This window comes from Chrysemys picta, chromosome 2, assembly GCF_011386835.1.
Source record: "Chrysemys picta bellii isolate R12L10 chromosome 2, ASM1138683v2, whole genome shotgun sequence".
Lineage (NCBI taxonomy): Eukaryota > Metazoa > Chordata > Testudines > Emydidae > Chrysemys > Chrysemys picta.
In genome coordinates, this window is record NC_088792.1 from 252,077,652 (window position 1) to 252,101,449 (window position 23,798).

Here is a 23,798-nt window from a genome sequence, read left to right on the forward strand (position 1 = left end):
GACCGTGAGTGTGTGAAGAAGTACTTCCTTATATTTGTGAGGAACCCCCCTCAGTTTGTTTTGGACCACCTTTGGCCTTCAAGGACTGAGCAGTTGTCCCTTCCTTATCTGTGTCATTAGCATAAGTAGTAGTTGTTTCGTTTTGTTTCTTTTGTTGTCCTTAATAGTTAGTGTTTCCTTTTTACTTCCTTGGAAGTAAAAAAAATAAAGAAGAAAAAGAATGTTATGTTTCCTATACTTTATGGGGGAAATCTCCCATTCCTCCAGGGGAAAGAAGAACTTTCTTCTGCATTCCTCACTGCTACAGGGTGATAGCCCCTCCAGGGGCATTCCGGCTTCAAGAGGTGCCTCTCCTGCAAGGAGTTAATTCCTGTAACAGACAGACACTCTCACTGTGTTTGGTACCTGGGAGAGTCCCATATCCTTCAGGTTTCAGAGTAGCAGCCGTGTTAGTCTGTATCCGCAAAAGAACAGGAGTACTTGTGGCACCTTAGGCCTTGTCTACACTACGAGAGTAGTTCGATTTTACTTGCATCGAATTTTTGTAATCGATATTGCAAAGTCGAACGTGTGTGTCCACACTAAGGACAGTAATTCGACTTTGTGCGTCCACACTAACGGTGATAGCGTCGACATTCGAAGCGGTGCACTGTGGTCAGCTATCCCACAGTTCCCGCAGTCCCCTCTGCCCATTGGAATTCTGGGTGTAGCCGGCAATGCCTTCTGGGTAACAAAATGAGTCGAGGGTGCTTTTGGGAAACTGTCGTCATCCGTCCATCACTCCCGCCCTCCCTCCCTGAAAGCGCCGGCGGGAAAACAGTTCGCGCGCTTTTCCAGTCATTGACAGCGCGGACGCCACTGTACTCCGAGCATGGAGCCCGCTGCGACCATCGCTGCAGTTGTGGCCGCTCTCAACGTCTCGCAGCTTATCATAAAGGTTTCCCTGAGGCAGATGCAGAAAAGTCAGGCAAGGAGGCTACGGCACCGCGGTGATGTCCTGAAGTCTGAGAGTAGCACAGACCTGTCAGAAAGCAGGCGACCCAGCGCCGAGGACATCACAGTGGCAATGGGTCATGTTGATGCCGTGGAACGGCGATTCTGGGCACGGGAGACAAGCACTGAGTGGTGGGACCGCATAGTGCTGCAGGTCTGGGATGAATCCCAGTGGCTGCGAAACTTTCGCATGCGGAAGGGAACTTTCCTGGAACTTTGTGAGTTGCTGTCCCCTGCCCTGAAGCGCAGTGACACCCGGTTGCGAGCTGCACTGAGTGTACAGAAGCGAGTGGCCATAGCCCTGTGGAAGCTTGCAACGCCAGACAGCTACCGGTCAGTCGCGAACCAGTTTGGGGTGGGCAAATCTACCGTGGGGGTTGTTGTGATGCAAGTAGCGAAGGCAATCGTTGATGTACTGCTGCCAAAGGTAGTGACCCTGGGAAACGTGGAGGCGATCATAGATGGCTTCGCAGCGATGGGATTCCCAAACTGCGGTGGGGCCATAGATGGAACTCACATCCCTATCCTGGCACCGGACCACCAGGCCACCCAGTACATTAACCGAAAGGGATACTTTTCCATGGTGCTGCAAGCACTGGTGGACCACAGGGGACGTTTTACCAACATCTACGTGGGATGGCCGGGCAAGGTTCATGACGCTCGTGTTTTCAGGAACTCTGGTCTGTTTAGACGGCTGCAACAAGGTATTTACTTCCCGGACCACAAAATAACTGTTGGGGATGTGGAGATGCCTATAGTCATCCTCGGGGACCCAGCCTACCCGCTAATGCCCTGGCTCATGAAGCCCTATACTGGCGCCCTGGACACTGAAAAAGAACTCTTCAACTACCGGCTGAGCAAGTGCAGAATGGTGGTGGAGTGTGCTTTTGGCCGTCTCAAGGGGAGATGGAGAAGCTTACTGACTCGCTGTGATCTCAGCGAAACCAATATCCCCATTGTTATAGCAGCTTGCTGTGTGCTCCACAATCTCTGTGAGAGCAAGGGGGAGACCTTTATGGCGGGGTGGGAGGTTGAGGAAAATAGCCTGGCTGGTGATTACTCACAGCCAGACAGCCGGGCGATTAGAAGAGACCAGCGGGAAGCGCTGTGCATCCGGGAGGCTTTGAAAGCAAAGTTCCTGAGTGAGCAGGGTAACCTGTGATTTTATAGTTTGTGTACTGAGAAGCTAAACCTGCCCCCGTTTCTTTACCCAGGTAATGTTGACTATCCTATCCAGTTACATACCCCCTTCACCCCCCCTCCAACACACGTGTCGAAATAAAAATAGTTCTACTTTGTTAAAGCACACCGTTTTCTTTAATACTGTTTTAGCGGGAATTTTTTAAAACTGGGACGCAGACTGTGGTGCGGGGCGGGTCTAGTGTTGTGATGCGAATGCAGCTTCTAAACTCAAGGATTGACAGGCTCCGCTGCGGTGGGATGCTTGTTTCAACGGAGCCTGTCACCCCTCCTGATCGGGACTGTGTGTATGGGAGGTCTATTTGACTTTGTGGCAGGGGGAGGACGGTTACAGATCCCATGCTGTGTGGCTCTGTGATCCTGTCTAAGGACCGGCGCTTAAGATCTGTAACTGCCCTCCCCCGCCACAAAGTCACAGAGCAACCCACCCCCCCCAACATTACATCAAAACAACCTCCCAGACTAACCGGGGCAACTAGTCACTGCATCACTGCACTGTGTATATGCCCTGCTGCTGTGCCTGCCCCCGACTATGTACCCTGCCAAAGGAGACTGTCCTGTCCAATTTCCAACCCCCTTTCCCCTCCTCCTCCAAAAGAACATGATTGAAACAGTAGTTAACAGAAACGAATTTTTTATTATCAACTACACATGGCATTGGGAGGTGAAACTTGGACGTGGGCTTGTGTCAGGCGGGAAGGAAAGAACTTTTCAAATTTTGGGAAATGAGAGCCTTCTGCTACTAGAGCTCTCTGCAGGGGTGGAGTGAGAGTTAGCAGGGACTCTGCCGCCTCTCCTTCTTTGCACTTTGGGTGAGGTGGGTATGGGACTTGGTGGCGGGGGAGGGCGGTTAGAGATGGACTGCAGCGGGGCTCTGTCCTCCTGCCTCCGTTCCTGCAGAACATCCACAAGGCGCCGGAGCGTGTCCGTTTGCTCCCTCAGTAGTCCAAGCAGCGTTTGAGTCGCCTGCTGGTCTTCCTGCCGCCACCTCTCCTCCCGATCCATGTTGGCTTGGTGCATTCGGGTCAAGTTCTCCCGCCACTGGGTCTGCTGTGCTGCCTGGGCTTGGGAAGAGGCCATAAGCTCAGAGAACATGTCCTCCCGTGTCCTCTTCTTCCTACGCCTAATCCGCGCTAGCCTCTGGGAGTGTGATTCCAGGCTAGGTTGTGAGACAGTCGCAGACGGGGCTGTGGAAATGGGAAAAAGGGAGTGAATTCCTCTGAAAGATAAATGTAGTTGTGAACAAAGAACATAGTCTTTCTCTGTGAACAAGACCATGCACAGCACCTTTCACATGCGCACTCAGCACAAGGTCGAATTCTCGGCCTTCGCATTCTGTGCCTGGGGTCTTGAACAGCACATTTGAGAAGCGAGGCAGCACAACGGAATTTCTGTTGCAGGCAGACATGGTAAGCCGTACACTTGTGGCAGTTTAAAACTTTTATATTACCACTGGCCTCATTTCACATTTAAATCAATGTCAGTCCCTGCTGCCAGCAATCCGGCAAGCGGGAACTCTGCCCCTGTCCCACCCCCTCGCGGCTGTCCCCGGGAATGATCCCTTTCGGCTGCCCCTCTCCCGCCTCCACCGCGTGGCTGCAAACCAGCGGTGACAGTTCTGTAAAGGAACGGGAAAGCAGTCCCAACACTAACATTCCCCTACCTAATTAAAAGCAGGTCACCATGGCCGACATCACCCTGATGAGGATCTCCGAGAGCGACAAAGAGAGAATGCTCCGGGAAAGCCTCCAAAGACCAGGGCCGTATGCCGCCCTGCTGTGCAGAGCAATGATCCCCGAGTACCTGATAATCTCGTGGCGCGGCAACGTGTCGTACTTCGGAGGACCCAATAAGGCCGCTCTCCCCAAGAACCTCATGCAACGGCTTTCAAGTTACCTCCAGGAGAGCTTCATCGAGATGTCCCAGGAGGATTACTGCTCTATCCCCGCACATATAGACCGCATTTTACTGTAGCTGCAGTAGCAGGGAATACACAGTAGAGCGGCTTGTGCAGGACAATCACTGAAAACCGGACATTGCTAGATTTCTTTTCAAAACTTGCACTGCCCCTTACTAAACCGTTAAGCGCCTAGGGCACACTAATCATGAACAACCCATTCTTTTAATTGTTAATATTCCTGTTTTGTTAAAAATAAATGTTTAGATGTTTACAACACTTACTGGCTGATCCTTCACCAGATTCTGTGTCCGGGGTAATGGCTGGGGACGCTTCGTAGGGGATCTCTGTAAGGGTGATGAAGAGATCCTGGCTGTCGGGGAAATCAGCGTTGTGAGATCTGCCAACTGCCTCGCCCTCCTCATCTCCTTCCTCATCTTCCCCGTCCCCTAACATGTCTGAGGAACCGGCCGTGGACAGTATCCCATCCTCAGAGTCCACGGTCACTGGTGGGGTAGTGGTGGCGGCAGCACCGAGGATGGAATGCAGTGCCTCGTAGAAACGGGATGTCTGGGGATGGGATCCGGAGCATCCGTTTGCCTCTTTGGTCTTCTGGTAGCCTTGTCTCAGCTCCTTGATTTTCACGCGGCACTGCGTTGCATCCCGGCTGTATCCTCTCTCTGCCATGTCTTTAGAGATCTTCTCGTAGATCTTTGCATTCCTTCTTTTGGATCGCAGCTCGGAAAGCACGGACTCATCGCCCCACACAGCGATGAGATCCAAGACTTCACGATCAGTCCATGCTGGGGCTCTCTTTCTATTCCCAGACTGCATGGCCATCACTGCTGGAGAGCTCTGCATCGTTGCCAGTGCTGCTGTGCTCGCCACGATGTCCAGACAGGAAATGAGATTCAAACTGGCCAGACAGGAAAAGGAATTCAAATTCAAATTTTCCCGGGGCTTTTCCTGTGTGGCTGGTCAGAGCATCCGAGCTCGCACTGCTGTCCAGAGCGTCAACAGAGTGGTGCACTGTGGGATAGCTCCCGGAGCTATTAGCGTCGATTTCCATCCACACCTAGCCTAATTCGACATGGCCATGTCGAATTTAGCGCTACTCCCCTCGTCGGGGAGGAGTACAGAAGTCGAATTAAAGAGACCTCTATGTCGAACTAAATAGCATCGCAGTGTGGACGGGTGCAGGGTTAATTCGATTTAACGGCGCTAACTTCGACATAAACGCCTAGTGTAGACCAGGCCTTAGAGACTAACAAATTTATTAGAGCATAAGCTTTCGTGGACTACAGCCCACTTTTTCGGATGCATATAGAGTGGAATAAATATTGAGGAGATATATATACACACATACAGAGAGCATAAACAGGTGGGAGTTGTCTTACCAACTCTGAGAGGCCAATTATGTAAGAGAAAAAAAACTTTTGAAGTGATAATCAAGATAGCCCAGTACAGACAGTTTGATAAGAAGTGTGAGAATACTTACAAGGGGAGATAGATTCAATGTTTGTAATGGCTCAGCCATTCCCAGTCCTTATTCAATCCTGAGTTGATTGTGTCTAGTTTGCATATCAATTCCAGCTCAGCAGTCTCTCGTTGGAGTCTGTTTTTGAAGTTTTTCTGTTGTAAGATAGCCACCCGCAGGTCTGACATTGAATGACCAGACAGGTTAAAGTGTTCTCCCACTGGTTTTTGAGTATTATGATTCCTGATGTCAATTTTGTGTCCATGTACATGGCAGAGGGGCATTGCTGGCACATGATGGCATATATCACATTGGTAGATGTGCAGGTGAACGAGCCCCTGATGGTATGGCTGATGTGATTAGGTCCTATGATGATGTCACTTGAATAGATATGTGGACAGAGTTGGCATCGGGCTTTGTTACAAGGATAGGTTCCTGGCTTAGTGGTTTTGTTCAGTGATGTGTGGTTGCTGGTGAGTATTTGCTTTAGGTTGGGGGGTTGTCTGTAAGCGAGGACAGGTCTGTCTCCCAAGATCTGTGAGAGTAAAGGATCATCTTTCAGGATAGGTTGTAGATCTCTGATGATGCGCTGGAGAGGTTTTAGTTGGGGGCTGACGGTGACAGCTAGTGGTGTTCTGTTATTTTCTTTGTTGGGCCTGTCTTGTAGGAGGTGACTTCTGGGTACTCGTCTGGCTCTGTCAATCTGTTTTATCACTTCAGCAGGTGGGTATTGTAGTTTTAAGAATGCACTCCACAGCAGTGGTAATGAGGCTGGCTTCTTGGCTACACTTTCCAGGTTGCCCAAAGAGCTTCAGACGACGGCGGAAGATCTCCCGTTTTAAAAACCCAAGTTCTTTGTGGAGAAGGCAGACTCTTTTCTCCACATGTTGAAGGATTCCTGGGATTATGCTCCCTGGGAATCTACTCTGCAGAACAGAAGAGAAGATATAGCTCTCAGCCACAGTACAGGTCACGACCTCCTCAATACCCACCATCTGAGCACTATTACAAGCTACAACATAAGAGGTCCAGAGTTCAGAAGCACAAGTAGTCAGCACCCCAATCCACAACCTCACAGACCGCCTCTTCTAAGCACCTTTGACAGGTTGGTCAAGGGCCCGAACAACTATACCTAGCAACATTAGCTGCCATCTACATCCCTGGTGTGCCCTTTTGGAAGTTACCTGGCCCTCTTTCACAGCAGTTGGGAGAAGATCACCTCGAACAGATCCATCCCCCATTCCCACCCTCCTTCCCAGTCCCTCTTCAGGCACCCTTCTCACAAAAGCCTACTTCAGCAGGAAACAGATCATGTGCTATGCATAGGGGCCATAGAACCAGTCCCAGCAACTCAGGGGCAAAGGGTTTTATTCCCATTATTTCATGATCCCCAAGGCGAAGAGAGGTTGGAGGCCAAGTCTTGATCTAAGTGCATTAAACAAATATGTGAGGGTTTGGAAGTTGAAGATGGTCATGCTAGCAGCCATTATTCCAACTCTAGAGCAAGTGGATTGATTTTTGGCCCTTGAGCTACAAGATGCCTTCTTCCACATCTTGATACGACCACTGCACGGAAGATTTCTACAGTTTACCTTCAGGCAGGACCATTATCAGTGGAGGGTGCTCCCATTCGGCCTCTTGTCCGCACCCAGGGTATTCTTCAATGTTATTCCATCGTAGCGGCGCACCTGCGAACATTGGGCATTGTGGTCTACCCATACCCAAATGACTATCTCTTCAGGGCAACCTCATTTCATGATGCCGTATGAGCCACATTTGCGCAGCTGGGTCTACAGCTCAAATTACAGAAATCAACACTGACCGCAATACAGCGAATGGATTTTATCGGTGTCGACCTCAATGCAGTAAAAGCAAGAACATTCTTCCCGCTACACAAACTCATAACCACTATGAGTCTCACAGAGACAGGCCAGGCCAGCCCTCAAACACTGGCCAGGAACTGCCTGCAGCTGGTAGGTCATAGTGCAACATGCACCTTCGCTGCCTCAAATGTCTGGATGTTCATGAGTTGTCTTAAGATGTGGCTCACTTCTGTCTATTCCCTGAAGAGGGACAGACTAACCAAACTGCTATCACTGACCTCCATAGTAAAGCACTCCGTGAACTGATGGAAAGACACATCCAATGTCCGAGCAAGAGTTATTCTGATTGTCCCCTCCTGGCTAAGACAAGTCTGGTTCCCTTACCTGAAACAGATGACAATATGTCCTACAGGTCCTCTTTGGCCCATTACCCACCTGCTTTCTGAAAATGATGGGCTGGTCCTTCACCCTCCACCTCCAGGCTTGGCGCCTTCTTGGTTCCAAACCTTAGAGGTAGAATGCTCTCATGAGGTGAAAGACGTGTTGTTGTCAGCCAAAAGTCGACCACTCAACGTACTTACCTACAAAAATGGAAATGATTCCAAGTTTTGTGTCATTCTAAGCACACAGACCTAACCTCGTCTTCCATCCCTCTGATTTTAGACTACATTTTAGACCTTAAGAGGTCAAAACTCACTCAGCTTCCTTAAGCTACATCTTGTGGATATAATGGCTTTCCACCATCCGGTAGATGGATACTTGGTGTTTGCTTACCTGCTGATGAAGAGATTCCTTAAGGGCATTGGAACTCTTCATGCATGTGAGACACCCGCTCCAACCTGGGATCTTGACCTAATTCTCAGAGCTTTGACTAGACCTCCCTTTGAGCCCAAGGCAACTTGCTCTCTCTTACAGCTGTCCATGAAGACAGCATTTTTAATTGCCATCAGCTCAGCTAGGGGCATAGGAGAAATGGCACATCCACCATATGCAGTCTTTTTTAAAGACAAAGTAACTCTGAGGCCTCATTCCAAGTTTCTCCCTAAAGTTGCCTCCACTTTCTATATGAATCAACAGATCCATCTTCCTGTTTTTTCCCCAAAACCACATTGTGACAACAGGGAGGTGATTCTGCATATGCTAGATATTAGAAGAACACTATCATTCTACTTGGACAGGACTAAGGACTTCAGGAAGTCCTTGAGTTTCATTAATCACTTATCAAGAGTGCAACCTGTTGCCTCTGTCCGGAATATGTACGCATTCCATGAGGTCAATTTCTGCCTCGGTTGCATTCCTTAAAGATGCCCTATCTCGGAAATTTCCAGAGCAGCGACTTGGGCCTCTTATCCCATGACTGCCTACTTTACTTAAGAACCTTTGACGAGGGAGCTTGTCAAAGGCTTTCTGAAAGTTCAGGTACGCTATATCAACTCGATCATCCTTGTCCACATATTTGTTGACTTCCGTAAAGATTGGTGAGTTATGATTTCCATTTACAAAAAACGTGTTGGCTCTTCCCCAACAAATCGTGTTCATCTACGTGTTGGTAATTCTTTGCCAGTTTCAACCAATTTGCCCCATACTGAAGTTAGGCTTACTGGCCTTTATTTGCCCAGATTGCCTCTGGAGTCTTTTTTAAAAATAGCTCTTACATTAGCTATCTTCCAGTCATATGGTACAGAGGTTGATTTAAGCAATAGGTTACTACCATAGTTACAGAGGGTCCTGTGGCACCTTTGAGACTAACAGAAGTATTGGGAGCTTAAGCTTTCGTGGGTAAGAACCTCACTTCTTCAGATGCAAGTAATGGAAATCTCTAGAGGCAGGTATAAATCAGTGTGGAGATAACGAGGTTAGTTCAATCAGGGAGGGTGAGGTACTCTGCTAGCAGTTGAGGTGTGAACACCAAGGGAGGAGAAACTGCTTCTATAGTTGGATAGCCATTCACAGTCTTTGTTTAATCCTGATCTGATGGTGTCAAATTTGCAAATGAACTGGAGCTCAGCAGTTTCTCTTTGGAGTCTGGTCCTGAAGTTTTTTTGCTGTAAGATGGCTACCTTTACATCTGCTATTGTGTGGCCAGGGAGGTTGAAGTGTTCTCCTACAGGTTTTTGTATATTGCCATTCCTGATATCTGACTTGCGTCCATTTATCCTCTTGCGTAGTGACTGTCCAGTTTGGCCAATGTACATAGCAGAGGGGCATTGCTGGCATATGATGGCATATATAACAAGAGGCAAGAGGAATTAATTTAGCTTCTGTGCAATGACCATGTCTTCCTTGAATTCTCCTTTAGCATCTTGATTGTCCCTTGGCTCACTAATTTTTTGGCTGGCTCCGTGCTGCTGATGTACTTTAAAAAAATTGCTGTTATTTTTTGTGTTTTTTGCTAGTTGATCTTCAGATTCTTTTTTGGCCTGCCTAATTGTATTTTTTACACTTAACTTGCCAGAGTTTGTGCTCCTTTCTGTTTCCCTCAGTAAGATTTTGATTCCAATTTTTAAAGGTGGTCTTTTTGGAAATGAAGGTTATAAACTGCAATATTTTAAAACAGAGAATGAGGTAAGGTGATTATTTTTGTTGTTAGTGCTGCGTAACTTAGGGCATATCTACACTACCCCACAGTTTGGACTACAGGAGTTTGAATAGCAGTGTGCACCAAAGTGCTGTGCTGTTATTTCCCTGTATGGATGCTGCAGGTGCAAACTAAATGGTTCCGAGTTCACATTAATTTAGTTCTCTTCAAACAGGATTACATTACTGTGAGTAAAAACCTGGTATTTCATACCTGCACATCCAGGGAGTGGAGTTACAGTGCAACACTTTGGTGTGCACTGCTATTCACACCCCCGTAGTCCAAACTGCAGAAGCAGTGTAGACATGCCCTTAGAGTTGCCTAGGAAATGTAGCTATTTGCATGCCCAACTTTTTAATAAACTTTCCATGTTTGTGTCCCTAAACCACATTACTTGCTCATTTGTCCAGTTTCCTTCCATTTTCCCTGTTTCTCCACTGTGTTTTAATCACCATACTATCTCATTATACATAGTGAGATACATGGATAAATGTTGGTGAATATTTATTTTCTTTAATTTGCTGGAAAGAGGCACATTGAGAAGCCATCCAAAGAAAATTACACCAGCTCCCAATGAGATACCACATATGTAATTTAAGAATAGATTTCTAACAATGACTTGGCATTATTTAGGGTTGCACATCCTGGTGAAATATAAAAGGTGAGTAGATTTATTTGCAGGTGCTTTTCTTTCAGTTGTACAACATAAAAGTCTGCAGTTGGTCATTGGATAAAACAGAACTTGATAACTTAAAATCATCAAAGGATTATTTTTTTAGTGAAAGTTTGAGTAAGTAAATGTGTTGAACCAAAGTTGTGGAAAGTTTATTTTGGAGCCAAGGCTGGTACTGGTTTAGCCCTGGCCCTTTTTGCTCATGATAGTCCCTTGCATGAAGATATTGTGCATTGGACTTGCTATAAACTATTATTATTTTCGTGAAAAAGACTTCCAATCTTAACTAAAAATAGTTTTTATTATTTAATTGTGGGCTTGTATATGCAGCCTTGAAGTCTTTTTTGGCAGCTAGGCTGTGGGGGAGGTACTCACTTTTCACATGTTGCTTGTATTAATAGTTGCTAAAATCATGAAGCGGCATAAACAATTATTTTTAATTGGTTGTTAATGCTGAATTCTAGTGGCAATAATGAGGCATCTGTAGTAAAACCAAATGAATTAAAGAGCAATGTTACAGTGAATGACAACCAAATAAGTGTACAATGATTATTTGTAATGCTCAGTAGATACGCCATGTGCTTTAAAATATTTTGAAAAATAAGCCTGTTTCCTGCAATTATTTGAAGTAATAGTTTCTCTAAAGAGTATAATTTCCACTGAATTTTTTATTGTTTGAAACTCTGAAATCTAATCATGAGGTTAACTTATATTCTTGTTCCTTGCACAGGACACAGAGAGATTTTGTAACATGTAACTTAGCAATAATTACAGTAGCTATGGGAGGGAGAGAGACTATTAATTGACTGGTTATTTATCACACAGTGAGTGAGTGAGACTGATAGGATGATCCTGCTCATTTCCTGCTAACATCAGTAAGAGAGTCCCTCAAGTTTTCACAAGAATTTCTATAAAATGTTTCCATTTTGGAACATTCATCTACAAATTTAGTTTATCAGTTTTGATTTCTGTAGTTTCATGACTAAATAAAAATATTGTTTTAAATTTAGTCAACAGTGTACTGCACATTGTTCAGAAAGTAGTAGGAAATCAGTCAAATAGTATCAGTTATGTTTTAACAAACTTTAAGTGTGAAATTCTGTCTCCCTTGCAACATACAAATAAGCAGCGCGTGTGTGGTACACCAGCAGAAAAGCTAGAGAGATAAAATGCTATTACCCAACTTGGAAGTAGGAGTCAAGCACCTGTGCAGCTTGGCTACAGCAGCCCTCATTGTTGACCTCATGCCACCCCTCTACATGAGACTTCTGGCCAGTGGATCTCTTCAGTTGGTGGATCTCATATATGTGCACCCCCCTCTTCTCCCCCCCAAGCCCCCCCAAAACACAACAGACAAACACACACCAGCCTTTTTACAGCAGGAATACATTTACAGGGCTGGGACTTAGAAGGGACAGAGGCCACACTATTTAGAGGTATCCTTACAAGGTTCCCCCATTGGGCAATTTCTATCACCTATAGCAAGTAGTGGGATTGGCTAGGGCTGGCTATCAAAGTCTGAGCAGGGAAGATGTGAATCTTTTTAATTGTATCACTATGAAGCATAAGGGGCTGTGGATATCCCTTGCACATCTTCTCCACTCTCCCACACGGCAGCACCTCTGCTGCATTTTGGGCCTTTAGTGGACACTCCACAGCCAGGATGATTTTGCCCTAATACAGTATATATTTTACAATTCTCTCTACTGAACAACCTTCCCTTTTATGCAGTATATAATTTTAAAAATAGTATAAACTGCTTTAACAATTCTTGTGCCATCACTTACTTTAGTAAATTAATATTTTCCTTTTTAAATAGCTGAGATCTGGTGATCCACTCACCTTTCAATGTATATATGTTAGTAAAAACTTAAATACAATATGGTTCACTTAATTTTTTTTAATTAGAAGGCAAAACAGTTCTTTTGTCCTTAGTTTATCATTAGTATATGTTATAGCCCTTGACATAATAGAAATCAAAGTAGGAGGTGATTCCATTTCAAGAATTTGTAATAATTCTTTCTCTGTGATACATGAATGTGTTCAGTATTGGCAAAAGAACATGTTGCTACCAAAACTGAAATAAGATCCTTGAAACAGAAAGGATGTTGCCATGGAAAAGTGAAGTAACACTCAGTACAGCTGCGATACATTAATGAATAGGATATTTTTTTAAAAGATCATTTGTGTTTGGTGTGGCTTGGAGGGTCCCAACCAGATGGTTTCCATGAACAGGATCTGACCCCCAGCTTGAGGACTTCTTACTGGCAGATTACTTCATTTTCTTTCCCTTGGATTGTCAGATCCTTACATTAATGCAAGATTTACTGCTACAGATTTATATTCAGTTACATAGATCAGTCACATTTTACGTTAAAGTCACAATTTTAGAAATACCATTTAACAATTATTTAAAAAGGTAAAAAAGATTTATATGGTAGCTTTAATATATGCAATTGATGTAACTTTAATTTTAAAATATTTTGATTACATATAATTTAAAGTACTTTCCATATCAATAAAATGATCTATAACATATATTATTATTTAATCCAATATATAGTGCATCAATATTGGGTGTATTCTTCCCTCCCTTTACTGGAACTTGCTGTAAGCCAAATCTCCGGGGTGGGATTGGGCAGGGGAGAGTGGGGGGGAGAGGCACTGATTCTGCTTTCCGATGCATGTGAAAATCCCACTGAAACTTGTTGGAATTTAGTGAGGGCAAAATTTGGCCCAATGAGAAATGTAACATGTTCCTTAAGAACCCACTGTTGAATGCTCTAACAGGCATTTCCACATATAAACTGATAATTTCCTGTGCAAACAGGTAGTAATTGCCTGATTTGTACTGGAAAATGTGTGTTTTTAGAGGTTCATCCATTGTATCCTCCTTTGAAAACCTTAAACTGTATATTCCTCTAATTTAAGACCTCCTATATGATGCATTTATTTATTTATGCATGCTTTTTCAGTTAAATTGGCTTGAATTTATCTAGAAATATATTATTACACATTTTGGACCAGATTCTACCACCCATTAGTCTATGAGCAGTCCCATTGAAATCAATGCACCAACTCACATTAACTCAAGGTACTACTGAACATGAAGAGTGGTCTAATTGAGGCCTAAGTGAGTGATAGCTCCTTCTAGATAATATAAGGAGTGCTAGAATTGTGATTACACTTCAATGTTCTTAATATGGTAAAATCAAATTAAACAGAGGAAAATGACCTGAGAATCTTGTATTCAATTCAATTTTGCAGATAAAGTGTAAAAATCTTCAAAAAAAGAAGAACAGGAGGACTTGTGGCACCTTAGAGACTAACAAATTTATTAGAGCATAAGCTTTCGTGGACTACAGCCCACTTCTTCGGATGCATAAAAATCTTAGCATTTTCTGGTTTTGTATACTTCTAAAGTGAACTTTGTTAAACATCTATTGTAGACCCTTGCAGTGAATAAACTGATAGAACATTGTATCTCTGAGTTTGTGGAATTTGTGGGTTATTATTACCACATGCCTTGTATATTCTGGCAACATTTGATGTTAATCATCATGGAGATATATATTGGGTGATTTGTTATAAATTGCTTACTCAGAAATGCATTGATAAAACAAAAGCTACCCTGATCATAACTGCATTGCCTTTGTCATCTGTTTATCACTGCCCCCACAGTGGTCTGAACAGCAATTTATTGCTAATAGACCAGAAAATGCTCCTATATGTCACCATAAAAATCTTTGAAAATTGACAGAATGATTAATTTTTACAGAGTTTTTGAAAATCAAGATGTGTTACATTTGTAACAATACACAATTGCTTCTTGTCTGGTATAAATAAAGTACATTCTAAACCTTGGATCAATAAATTACTTATCAAAGATGTAATTAACTTCATTTTACAGCTCAAATAACTCTAAAACTAGAAACAGACACAGACTTCATGTAATGTATTTATTTTTGCGAAATTCTGCTTATATTTTTTGACAGTGAATTCTTGTCACTTTATCTCTGTTCACCAGGCTGGCAAATTATTTATGGTATTGAGGGATTCCAATCCCGTTACACATCATTATTGCTCTTGTGGGGAAATGTTAGCCTTCAGGGGAGGTTATCGTACACTAGGTCTTCATTATCATTTGTAAGATATAGTTCCTTTCATTATATAAATTTATAGTATCTTGAAGCATTTATTGGACACTGCTACAAAAGCAGCAAACAAAAGTACTTTATCATGTCTTCAAATAACATCTTGCATCCAAAATATTGTGAAGAAACTGATTGAATCATAGTTTGTATTTGCTTAACAAAGCATTCAAGTGTGTAGGCTGTTATGGTTATTTGATATCCAGGTGCAGAATATTACTTGCAAGAGCCAAGTAAGACTAACAGTCTTTAGCATACATTACCTCGGAATTAAGAAGTCATGATGAGTTCAGTCCTTGGTTTGGGCTTACTTAGCCTTGCTAAAAGTCTCTAAGGATATGGCAGAATTATCAAAACTGTTGCATAGCAGTTTAAGTAACTGTGCACTCGTGGAAACAGAAGTTTCATATGAAATCACGTGTACTTGTTCTAATCTGAAAGGTGACAAAAGGAGACAAACCTGTTAGTTTCTAAACTTTATTAACGTTTTTCATTACGATATATATCTTGGTACTAATGAACATGTCGATATTTGGCTGAGGCTTTTATTTATGTTAGATTGACTGATTGAGCTTGACCTTTTTATGCACTTTAGTCACTGTTAACCACAAAGTAAGGGGAGAATTCTCACTGAAATAAATCTTTTTTAGAAAGTAACAGCATATAAAATGCTAGTCAGCTCTAGAGCCTTAGCTAGTGATAACAAAAGCTAATGAACTGCAAAAGGAGGAGGATTTTGTCACCTTTTCTGCCGGCACATTTTCTAACTCCATTATGTTTCCTGAAACAGCTGTGGAAAGGCAGATGTATGGTCAGCTTATGTGGCTACACCCTTCTGATCAAATTTATAGACCAAAATGGCACCTTTTCAGGCGTTATTTTCTATATATGTAATTTATGAAAGTGTAAGCATCTGCCATTTTCTGTTGTCCTTTCTTTTAATTCTGTTTAAGAATTTAGACAGGTTTTTAATCAACTGTGATATCTGTGATTCTGTGATATAGTCTTTGATTCTGTATTATAAATGAATAAATATGTTGGGAGAATGTTGAGATCTATTTCTGAGAATCCTGTCTTGGATTTATTTTTGTTTTTCCAGCTTGAAGTGCAGTCCTGTTGCGTGTTCTTTCCAAATGACAGCCTGCCTTCCCCAAGTACAATCGTGTCTGGTGACATTCCTGGAACTGTCCGAAGTTGGTACCATGGACAGGCTGGTATGCCTGGTACACTAGTTCTTTGCTTGCCGCAGATAAAGATTATGAGTGCTGGACACAAATATATGGAACCGCTGCAAGAAATCCCCTTTGTTATGCTAAGATCCATTCTTGAAGAAGGTACAGTATGAGAAATTTGGAAAGTTTTCCTGTTGTTATTTCAATGTATAATTCAGTTGTATGATCATTGTTTTATATTGCCAACATTTTTATATAAATCAGTCTTCTTACTAAAAGATTTCATATCCAAAATATGTGAGCTAAGTGCCACAGATAAATTTGCCTTCTTTAACCATGCTATACAACCATAGCAAAAATTTAAACTTTCTGGAAGTTTCCATGTGCATTTAATTCATTACTATAATCTTGAAACTATTAATTTTTTTAGAGAGGTTTTGCTGTTTTTGTGTATTTGCATTAACGTGAGCAGAGAAAATGGAGAACTTGTTAAAAGGTTTTCATAGGAGAATTTTGTACATAATATTTTTCTCCTTTTTTGCACACAAAGCTTACTAATGAAACTTACCAAAGAATTATAAAGCACAGATTATGAAAAATGGAGTAAGAAGTATTTTCAAGTACTACATTTGCTCCTGAGTGTCTGCCAATTTTTGTGATTTTACAACTACATTTTCCTATATTTTTTATTGATTTTCCCTCCTCTTTTGTTCTGTAACATCCCCAGTCTCTCCTCCTCCACGTGCACAACAGCAGAAACAGATTTTAGTGAATTTTTTAAACAATGAAACGCTCTTTAATGGTACTGTAAGTGCTGTCAAATGCACAAAGTAAACAAGAATAGAGAAATAAATGTTTCCTCTAATTTCTTTCAGGTAAAATAATCTTATTTGTTATACTAACAAGAAAAGGTAGATATGTTTGAACAGAAATGTGATTTTTTTTAAGTTGGTAGTGCCCTTTAAACCATTTATGAAAGTAGAACGTAGACCATACTTAAATTTTCTCAGACTCAGAAAGGAAGGAGCAGTCCGAGAAAGAGAGCTGAATCCCCTTGGTTGGGATAAATCCTACTGTAAGGGATTTATTTGTGTGTGGCTTTGTGTTCTGGGAATAATGCCAAACAGAAGTTCTCACAATCTTGATATTTTTGATTCTCTAATGGAGCTGTTGCCTTCTCCCATGCCAAAACTCCCCCTTAAACAGACTAATAAAAAAATATTTTCAAAGCTTTTAAGTCACCTTCTTTATTTTCTCCATGCAGAGGTAAGTAATTTTTATAGACTTTTATTAGGGAGAGTCTAAATGACTATCTATATTTGAACAGGACTCCAGTGATGACATATCATTCTTAAAACATGTTACCTTCTCTGTGAAATCATATGCATGTAATCTTACTCTTCCTGAAAGCTATTTTGGAGCTGTTCATTCTTTCGTAAAGAAGATCCAAGCAAATGTCCAATTTCTTACAAGACGATGTAGTTACTCTGACTCCTATCTGCTCATTCACGTATTTTTCTTACTTCTTTAAAAGAAAAAATAGCACAGTCATCCTGTCATCTAGGAATATTGCAACTTTGTCAGGAAGGCTTATTGACCTCCAGATGTCAATATACAACAGAAATAGCTCTCACACTCAAATCTTTGTTTCCAGAGCTCTGACAAGAGGATTCCTCTGAGATAACTGTAAGCTGTAGGAATACTTTCGGTAATTACATTCAAAAGAGCGTATTAAGCATGGCACTATAATTCAGAATTACTGTAGCTTGTGAAAAGGAGCTGGATTTACCCAGGCCATGTGTGTAATCATAGGTTCATCTTTGAGTGCTGGTCCCTGTGTGTATTCCACATGTGGACACGCATGTACCTAAGACCAGAAAATTTTTCAAGTAGTGTTCATAATTATTGAATTTAGACTGCCTTGAATCCATCCTCTGACCAGACAAGACTACCCTCTCAGGAACTGCAGGTACCCAGTGCATAGGGATCTCCCCAACCAGCCTTTGAACCCACATATTGGCCCTCTTTGGGTTTTGGGATCCCTATGCACAGCACCCTGGATCTGTGCAAGAGTCTGATTGGCCCTCTTCCCCTAGGCAACAGCAACCAGCTATGCCAGAATATATGGAGGAGGAGGGCATCGAGCCAGATCCACTGGTACCAGCAGTACCGACAGGAGTCACCCCATCTTTGCCATCCCTGCATGATGACCACAAGCAATACTAAGAACTACTGCAGAGGATGGCAACTGAACTTCAGATCCCACTTAAGGAAGTTCATGTTGCAGCATATGCTCTTTGATATACTACAGCCCACTGGACCCAGTTGGGTAGCTCTCCCAGTGAATGAGGCTATCATGGAACCATCCAGGGTGGTATGCAACACAGCTGCATGAAGCACCCCTACCACCAAATAAACTGAGAGACGATATTTTGTCCCTGCAAAAGGGGCAGAATTTTTGTTCATCCATGGAAAGATCCAGGCAACAGCACCCCAATACCACCTCTGCAAACCAGGGCACTAAATATCTTGACTTTCTGGGGAGGCAAGTGTTTACATCCACTAGCCTCCAGTTTAGAATCGCTAACTATCAGAACCTGTTAGCAAAGCCTGGTTCTATGAATTACTGCAAGTTTTTGGAGTTTAAAAATAAACTTCCTCAGGACAGGGCCCACTTCCAAGACCTTGTTGATGAGGATAGATGCATGGCCAAAACTTCACTCCACTCCAAACCACAGTCTACATGGATGATATCACATCTAGCGCTATAGCAATGGAAATAGTGATGTGGCATAAATTGTGGCTCCACTCTTTGGGGTTCCCCAGAGAGGTCTACTACACCATTGAGGATTTGCCCTTGATTAAACTAATCTATTAAATGAAAATAAAGATCAGTCTTTGCACTCGTTAAGACGCCAGGACAACCCTCTGCTCCCTGAGTATTTATCCCCTGGCCCAAAGAGGAAACATCATAAACAGGTATATAAACCAAGGCCTCTTCCACAGCCTTTCTGCCACCAATGACTATACAAACCACCATGCAAGTGTAGAAGGTGGAAACTTTAGACATTTTATTTATTGATTTTTAGGCACATAAATGAAATAAGACTGCCTTCCAGTAGCTCTAGGTGCCTTTGATGTTATCTGTATATGCAATTATAGCCAATAATAGTAGACAATTACTGCTGAGCTTTTTTTGGCCAGGGCAGGAGGGAGGATTCCAAAGTCAAGGCATCCATATAATGAACTGTCACCTTCTCAGCTGTGTGCATACTCAAAAGGAGGCTTAAAACGAGAAGCAGACACAGAATAATGTCTTTTATTTTCGGTGACTGGAGGACACACATGTGGAGGCCCAATCTGTTATATTGAACCATAATCCAAGCATGGTTAGGCAATCCCAGTAGTGGGGCCACCTGTAGTAGTTGGCCCTCATCTATGAAATATGTTATGTCTCATTGTCACAGGGTAGCTGGTCTCTGTGGATAGACTGAACCCAGCTCCCCTAGACTGGAGCAAGTGAGCCTAGTCCAGCAAATTAAAGAGGAATGGGCTACACCTGGGCCTATAAAGGGCTGCTAATAGGCAGCTGGAGGACAGAAGGACTGAGACAGGCTGAGCCCTTGGGAGGGAAAGCCACACTGGAGTGCAGCTAGTTCCTGTGGAGCAAGGACTCAGGAAGGGAGCAGAGCTAACTGAGGCTGGGAGGCTGCCAGGACCTGGAGTGCCAGAGACCCCAGGGTGGGGTGGCCATGAAGCCTGTCACCAAGGATTGAGTTAAGACTGTGTTCTGTTTGTTTGTTAACCTCTATTATGAAAATTAACCTCCTTGACTAAGACTGGGTGTGGCAGTGCATGCTTTGGAGCTGGGTAGCGATGGCTCTGGCGGCACTCAGGATGTAACAAAAGCACAGGTTTGCATACTGAATAGATCATCAACCGACTTTGGAAGTACTGGAAGATTAGTACCTTAAGTACAGTTGTATGAGTGAGCTGTAAGTATGTTGGCTATAAGATCTTACTGTCTAACAGGTACAAGTGTTTAGATGCATAGTTCCAAATATAGCAATAACTCAATTAACGCTTATGGCAGAACTATAGTATATTGGTCCCTCTAAATAATTTGCTAATTTTGCTTTAGATAAACAAATATATTCACCTCAGCATGTGTTTAGTTGTGACCCTAAGAGCATCCCAGTACAAGGTGGCAAGGGGTTCATTAGTATCATATAATGAGTTTAAGCTTGCCTGATCAGTTCAGTATACCCTAACTCACTATGGTTATAATCAGTATCTAAAAGAGTGTCATGTAATATGTCATTGGAAAACTACAGTAAAAACTTTATCCAGCATGTTGGAGGAATGGGGGGTGCTGGTAAGTCAAAAATTCCAGATAACTAAGAGAGAGAGAATTTGGGTGCAGGAGCAGGCTCGGGGTTGGGCTCTGGGAGGGAGTTTGGGTGTGGGAGGGGGCTTGGGATTGGGGTGCAGAAGGGGCTTCGGGGTACCGGATCAGGGCGACATTCACCTTGGATGGCTCCCCGCAAATGGTGACGTGTCCGGAGAGGCACAGCCAGGCGGCTCTGCATACTGCCTCTGCCTGCAGGTGCCACCCCCACAGCTCCCATTGGCTGTGATCCCCTGCCAATGGGAGCTGTGGAGCCAGCGCTTGGGACAGGGTGGGGGGCAGTGCACAGTGTGGCTGTTCCTCCTCCTAGGAGCATTGACTGCAGCCAGTAGGAGCTATGGGGGCAGTGCCTGCAGGTGGAGGCGGCGTACAGAGGTAAAGATACTTAGTTGAGGCAACTTGCAAGTTTTTAATGCTGACTACTGCCTGTGACATTTAAATATTGCAGGTCACTCATTTTTTACTAAGTGCCATTTTCTATAAACTAAATTAATAATTATAATACTTAGCTGAAAGATTACAGGTAATCATTTTAGAAAATTAGACCCTGAACTGCCATTTTACTAGCAGTCTTATTGTTGCATCAGAATGCTAGTGAGGGTTGCATTTAAATAACCTCCTGTCACATACAGAATTTTGGCTCTTGCTAGTATAGAATTTGATTCTGTAAGGTGCTGAGAACCCTGGCCAAGACCAGCAAAGTGCTTAAAAGTATGTGCTTAACTTTGTAGTCAATGAAACTACTCACTTGCTTAAAGTTAAATATGCTGAAGTGCTTTGCTGGATTGGACATCAGTGTGCAGCATCTTGCACGTCTCAGCACAGGATTCTAAGAACCACAAACAGTGATTGCTCAAATTAAAGAACCTTTAAAATGTGTCTTCTGTATTTGCACTGTACAACAGAACTTTCTGAGTCTCTTTATATTGCTATCTCTACCTCTGTCTTTTCCATCATAAAGTCTTGTCATCCCAGCTGCAATAAACAATTCTTACATAAAACTAATGATAATCTGTGCACGTGGTTGATAAATTGGACCAATCTGTGGCCAAACTCTTCACCACTCCAAACACAGCAATTTAATGTTCTCAGAACTGTCGCAACTGAAAGTGCATCAAAACCTGAAAATCTGGATAAAAGCAGAAATGCCTGGCTATATGGCCTTAAAACACTTAACTCCCTATGGTTTAAACTTGGGAGAGAATACAGTATGTCTATTTAATATTTGAAGTGACTGGAATTAAATATAGTGTTCCATGGAACAACTATTCAAAGTCTCTAATTGTAAACGACTTGTTTGTTGTTTAATATCTTTTACTCCTTGACAAGGGAAAAGCCTAAGTATTTATAAAGTGCTTTCCTGGATTGTTGTTTCTCAAGGATTCTATCTCTCTACTGTAACTTTGTATGAATAATAATAAATATAAATGCTACTTTTCAACTCTGGAAAGCCTTTATTCAAAAACAAACATGGTGGTGGAGTGAAGAAGTACAAATGATAAAAGATAAAGTTTAAACTCTGGCAAAGGAATAGGAGCAAATGAAACCTGAAGGAATACAAGGATGTTAAGAAAATGTCCAGGAATAGTTGTAAAAGCAGAAGTCTTCAAGCAACTATGCACAAGACTTAGAACAAAGGAAGGGGGGAAAAGAAGTGTATAAGCTAGCAAAATCATGGGTCAGAATTACCAGAGATATAAAGGAAGTGAGGTTCATCAACAATGAAATTGGTATGGTGTTGACTGGTGATATCGCATAAAGGATCGATGGAAAAGGTACCTAAGAGAGCAATGCAACTTCAAAATGATGAACTTTGGTGTAGTGTAGCCTATCATACCTGATGAAGTGGCAAACGCTGTAAAAGAGATGAAAAATAATAAGGCCTTAGGCCCAGATAGATCCCTATTGAGACATTGAAAAAGCTTGGAATAGAAGGCATCCATTTGCCGACATCTCTGTTCAATTTAATCATGAGGTGGGAAAGGATACCAAATGAGTGGAGGAAAAGTATCTTGGTGCTGATATACAAGGGAAAAAATGACAATGGCAACTGCACATATTAGAGAAGTATTAAGCTGATTAATCATATGATGAAATTGTGAGAGAGAGTCATCGATAAAAGATTAAGGGAAGTGAATATTAGACACCAGTATGATTTCATGCCAGGAAGGTCGACAATTTTTGCACTTAGGGAGCTAGTGGAAAAATATATAGAGAAAAGGAAAAATATTCACATGGCATTCATGGATCTCAAAAAGGACTTTGGTTGAGTTCCAAGAGAATTCATCTGGTGGTGCATGAGGGAGTGTGGCTTGTTCAAGCCTGTATGTAGGTACAACATCAACAGTCAGAACTTATGGTGGTGAAATAGACGTACTATCAGTAAAGGTGGGAGTGCATCAGGAATCAGCTCTAAGCCATTTCTTGTTTATTCTCATCCTGGATACCCTCAAGAAGAACATACAGAAGGAAGCATCTTGGTGCATGCTATTTGCAGATAATACCATTCTATGCAGTGAGGGAAAAGATTGTCTTAGAAGAGAATCCTGATAAATAGAGAGATATGGTATGTAATTTGAGTAATGTGCACACTGAAGAATTATCTTTGAAACTAGGTAAGCAAACAATACCAAAAATGCAAAGTTTCAATATCTGGGTTCCAAAATCTGGTGAAATAGAGGATAAAAATAGAGGTAGGATAATAAATACCTGGCTCTGATGGAGAGAGATAAGTGGAAAGTACCAGTAAGAATAAAAAGAAAAGTCTATAAAATGGTGTCCATCCAGTTTTAATGGGTGGCGCTGGGTGTTGGGCAACAAAGAAAAAACATGAGCGAATGATCTCTTCCACAGAAATGTGAATGTTGAGATGGATGAGTGGTGTAAGCAAGACAGATTACATGAGGAATGTGTATATTAGAGACATGCTCAAAATAAAATCCAAACATAAAAGAGTAAGGGCGTACAGGCTCAGATATTTGTTCATGTAAAGTGCAGTCCTGACAACTACATGGGTAAGAGAATCCAACAGATCAGGATTGAAGGAAAAACACAGAGCAGCCAACTCAAGAAGTAGTGGTGGGATGTCCTAAAGGAAGACATGTTAGCATGTGGTATAATGGAGGCTATGGCATTGAACTTACTTAGCAATTTCGAGGGAGAGGACTCAGAGCAGACCCCATTTGATGAGATTAATGCAAGGAAGAAGACTTTCTATCTGAGAATTAAGTGCACTTTAAATCATTAATAACTCATAAGTCCTCGTAGCACCTCTGTGAGGGTAAGTATTATCCCTTTCTTACAGATGGGGAAACAGGAAGAGTGCTTGAGAGACTTGTTGAAAATAACATAGAATGACTTTAGGAAAACGTGGAATAGAAACCAGATCGCCTGAATTCCAGTGCTGTAATCACAAGATTATTCTTC

General features: G+C 42.5%; 2 protein-coding genes across 21 annotated transcripts in view; one reads left to right on the forward strand and one right to left on the reverse strand.

Annotated features, from left to right (window-relative positions):
* VPS13B (vacuolar protein sorting 13 homolog B) overlaps positions 1-23,798 on the forward strand; it is a 943,390-nt gene that overhangs the window by 508,903 nt on the left and 410,689 nt on the right. For all 20 annotated transcript variants that reach the window (XR_010598024.1, XR_010598025.1, XR_006173164.2 and 17 more), the window contains one exon: positions 15,892-16,126. Coding sequence is in view for 17 of the 20 variants with exons in the window: in XM_065582180.1 (XP_065438252.1) it covers positions 15,892-16,126 (235 nt within the window). In the remaining 3 variants the exon portion in view is untranslated. Of the gene's footprint in view, positions 1-15,891; positions 16,127-23,798 lie in introns of those variants that run through there.
* Positions 2,811-5,420, reverse strand: LOC135981050 (uncharacterized). Its single transcript, XM_065582192.1, has 2 exons — positions 4,375-5,420; positions 2,811-3,380 (listed from the first exon to the last, which is right to left on the reverse strand). The coding sequence occupies exons 1-2, from the start codon at positions 4,949-4,951 to the stop codon at positions 2,905-2,907; spliced, it is 1,053 nt and encodes a 350-aa protein (XP_065438264.1). The 5' UTR covers positions 4,952-5,420; the 3' UTR covers positions 2,811-2,904.